Source organism: Primulina huaijiensis, chromosome 11, assembly GCF_012295235.1.
Source record: "Primulina huaijiensis isolate GDHJ02 chromosome 11, ASM1229523v2, whole genome shotgun sequence".
Classification (NCBI taxonomy): Eukaryota; Viridiplantae; Streptophyta; class Magnoliopsida; order Lamiales; family Gesneriaceae; genus Primulina; species Primulina huaijiensis.
The window spans coordinates 1,263,664-1,267,651 of record NC_133316.1 but is presented as its reverse complement, the minus strand read 5'-3'; the positions used below and the strand labels follow the sequence as shown (position 1 = coordinate 1,267,651).

Here is a 3,988-nt window from a genome sequence, read left to right as displayed (position 1 = left end):
ATGTACGTCACATCAATTTTTTTAGAGTCACATTATTAGTTTTCTTGATAAAAAAATAATACAATTTTAACAACGTAGATGATTAAATTAAAAAGAGACATATAGGACGAGAATTGCAATTTTCACTATAAGAAATTGTTTGTCTATTAATTAGAAAACCCAACATGGATAGCTTCTAAAGCAATAAATTTTTTCTTCTTATTTTCTATTTTGCCATAAACAAGGTTGCTAATCAACCAAAATGTAGGTCAATCAGGAAATGTGATATAGAAATGTATGTATATTAACATTATAAAATTAAGTTGTCATACTAAGACCAAAGTTAATTTTCATAGCATCCAAGTAATAAACTAATAGATGTAGAATTCAATATGGATATGTTGTTTAGAAATGTGTGTATATTAGCATTACTAAATTAAGACTTTATTGTTTCTTCAAAAAAATTTTTAGACGAAAGGTCTTCTTTTTTGCCCTTTTTGCTTGATAAGAATAGAAGCTAGAAATATACACCACGACTTCATAGCGTGAATTCTCACACTCGGACATTGGTTCATTATTAGATAGACTAATTAAAAACAATAGTAGTTAAGAATTCATGTGTTACATACATTATATTATAAAATTTTACCTTTGAAAACATTAAGTATGAAAAATGTGACGTCTCAAATTCAACGACAGTTCCTACTGTATTAACACGGATCTTTCTAATGTGCTTTATTTTCACTCACATGCACTCTGAAACACTTCTCATAGGGGTCACTCAACCCAAAATTGTCTCTCAAGACAAACACGCTTAACTTTAGAGTTATTAAGTTATGATCTCTCGACAAGAAGATGTGTCTTATTGATATGAGTAATAACTATCAAAACTTTTAAGTCATCAACAACTATACAGACTCATACCTTCAGAGTCTTGGAATACATCTCATTCCGGAGTTAGATCAATTCATCCGTGTTCCTCATCGTCTAGAAGCCTTCAAGGAGATGTTCTTTGTCCGTACAGCTTTTTGACACCGACGATCACTCCCACCCTTTTCAACCCACCCGGACATACAAAAATTCAAACTCAACAAATTAAAGTATGTCTTCCATAATCTCTTTGTTAACATGTTATTAGTGTAATAAAGAGCAGCTGAATTAATTCATCTTACAAATACTTTTATTAATACTAAATTATATATTATATGTTTTAAAAATTGTAAGAAAATTATATTCGGATAATTATAAATATAGCTAATTAATCCACACACGAAGCTTCGGTAGCAACATGATTACGAATATTAATAAATTTGCAATTCAACAATTGTGTTCTACAACAATTAATTATACTATTAGAATGAAGAAATACAATTAATTATATTATTAGAATGAAGAAATACAGACGCAGTACTGGCATTTTAATAGAAGGATGAGTAGGTCTCTTGTGAGACGCTCTCACGAATCTTTATCTGTGAGACGGGTCAATTATCCTACCGATATTCACAACAAAAAGTAATACTCTTAACATAAAAACTAATATTTTTTCATGGATGACGCAAATAAAATATCTGTCTCACAAAATATGACCCGTGAAACCGTCTCACACAAATTTTTGCCTAGAAAAGGATATATTAGTAGAATTTTGAATTAATTATTGTTCCGCAAGCAATCGAGTACCCACCAGACGACACGCCAAAGCTGTTCCAAATAAAGTATGCAATCTCACACTACAATATTTATCCTTGAAAATCTTCGTCTTATCCTAATCAAATCACGAAAATCACAAATCAAAAATTAATTAATAATCTAAAAACGTGGATATAAATTATATAAATCACTATAAAAATCAAGATCATCGATGAAAAAAATCCGTCAACAAGGTGACAGCTAAACAACTTCAAGAAGTGTTTGCAATCTCTAAAAAACTGATTATTAATTTAATATTAGTAACGTTATATGCAACATCATAAAAGTTATTTTCATTTCGTTATCAAAATTTAAAAAAAAAAAAAAACTTTATCATTAAAGTTAACTTTACACTGATTTTCGAAATTATAAATTATCAAAATTGACATCGATTTCAGAAAAATTTTACTTTTTAAAAAAAATATTTTCTCACAATAAAATATAATAATTTGTTATCTTTAAATTAAATTTAGGAGTTCATCACGGATTACAACTCATCTAAATTAAGTGTTTCCAGGAAAGAAATTTACACATCAAGTAATGCTACCTTGTCGTTGCCTTGCACGAAGCTTACTACTGAATTCCCCACCGGTAATGTCGTAAGGCGAAGAATCTGCAAATGACAACAACGAATACCTCAAGTTTGGAAATTGATAGATGAGTAAAATGTGCAAACCTACCCAGATTTTTTTCGAGCTCGTTCGTATTCGAAATTATTGAGCTCGTTCTAATATATTGGAGATTCTTCGGAGATAAATTTAAGCTATTCTTATTTTCCTCAATGGTTGGTAAGTTAAGTTTATTACACCAAAGATTCTAATATTAACTTGCAAAGCTCGATTAAGAACGAACTCATTGAACAAGCTAAGAAACGGCTCTAACTCGAGTAAAAAATTGGTTCTGTATAAATTTCTAAATCTCGAATTCGTAGGGAGTATAAAGTATTAGGGAAAATGATTTTTTTAGTTCATTAACTTGTCCAATTTTGAGTTTGGTCCGTTAAGTTTTCAATGTTAGGTTTGGATACATTAATTTTTAATTTTTGGCTATTTTGATCAAATTATTGATGTGAAATATTACAACTAAGCAATTTTCGATGACACGTCAGGAATTTTCTATATCATGTCAGCATTTTACAGTGTCACGTCAATAATTAAATCAAGATAGTCGAAACTTAATAACCAAGATTTGAAAACTTAGTGGAGTAAAAGCCAAAATCGATAGAACAAGGTAAATGGAGTAAAAACCTATTTTTCCTAAATGTTATTCCACTTATTTACATCTCTAGCTAGTCAATATTCATGGTACTAGGGCTTTGCAAAGACTTACCACACAAGCATACGGAAGGGTTTGGGCAAGTCCAAAGGCAAAAACAAGCCAATAGATCCCCCAATACACCCATTTAATTTTCACTACCTTTGAACCTGTTTCAGTACCAAGCCACACCTGCGTTAATCGACATCAACTAAGCAATCCCATTTAGCCATTAATCTTTAGGTTTCGAATATGGGCTAGCATGAGCTCACCAGTGGAGAAATTTTTCCAACAGACATATCATCCTTTATCTGAATCAAATTATAAGTACTCCATGATCAATATATACATAGATCAGTAAGCTATTATAGCCAAAAGTGATCGGAAACGGGATCGTGCGAAAAAAGAGTATAACCACCTGATGGAAGTGACTGCAGAAGAGGATCAAGGCTGCAGTCGAACCAACAAGAGTTGATATCGAAAGAATCGTGCTCGATACTGGAAGCTCGCAGCCATTTATCCATGATGGATACGCATATTCAAGTTCTTGTATTACAATTTATACTCATGAACACACAACCATGATGATGCAATAACGGAAATATGCAACAAACATCAAATAAGATGATACACAGATTTGTGTGGAAATCCCTTTACAGCCAAAAAAACTACAAAAATTTGGGTTTTGTCCGGTACGTATATATAGAACATTGAGCATATCATTTATCACACCACGAGCACTAGCCTCGCAAACGGAAAATAAGTTCTTATAGCAACTATTTTATATTCGTCCATCAAATGTTACTTATTATAGCCGGATAGAACCTCAAGTCACTACAAAAATAGATATATTAACTTGTGGTGCTCTGAATCAAATAAAAAGCAATGGTGCAAAGAGNAAAATCCAAAAACAACTAAAAATATACATCATACGGAAGTTAATCTCAAGCTCTATACATAACAAAAATCTAATCTTCTATGACTTCATCACTATATAAGCTAAAAAATAACTACAAACTCAACCAAGCCACATTTTGAATTTTTCTGCATAATAAATGGAATAAACCAC

At 31.2% G+C, this 3,988-nt stretch overlaps 1 protein-coding gene across 1 annotated transcript in view; it reads right to left on the bottom strand.

The window, feature by feature from the left end:
• Positions 1-1,462: 1,462 nt before the first annotated feature.
• Positions 1,463-3,988, bottom strand: part of LOC140987238 (2-carboxy-1,4-naphthoquinone phytyltransferase, chloroplastic-like) — a 3,965-nt gene continuing 1,439 nt past the window's right edge. Inside the window, exons 3-6 of the mRNA XM_073455672.1 lie at positions 3,192-3,230; positions 2,995-3,111; positions 2,213-2,278; positions 1,463-1,741 (exon numbers count right to left, since the gene is read on the bottom strand). Coding sequence (XP_073311773.1) covers positions 1,631-1,741; positions 2,213-2,278; positions 2,995-3,111; positions 3,192-3,230 — 333 coding nt within the window. The 3' untranslated portion in view covers positions 1,463-1,630. The remainder of the gene's footprint in view (positions 1,742-2,212; positions 2,279-2,994; positions 3,112-3,191; positions 3,231-3,988) is intronic.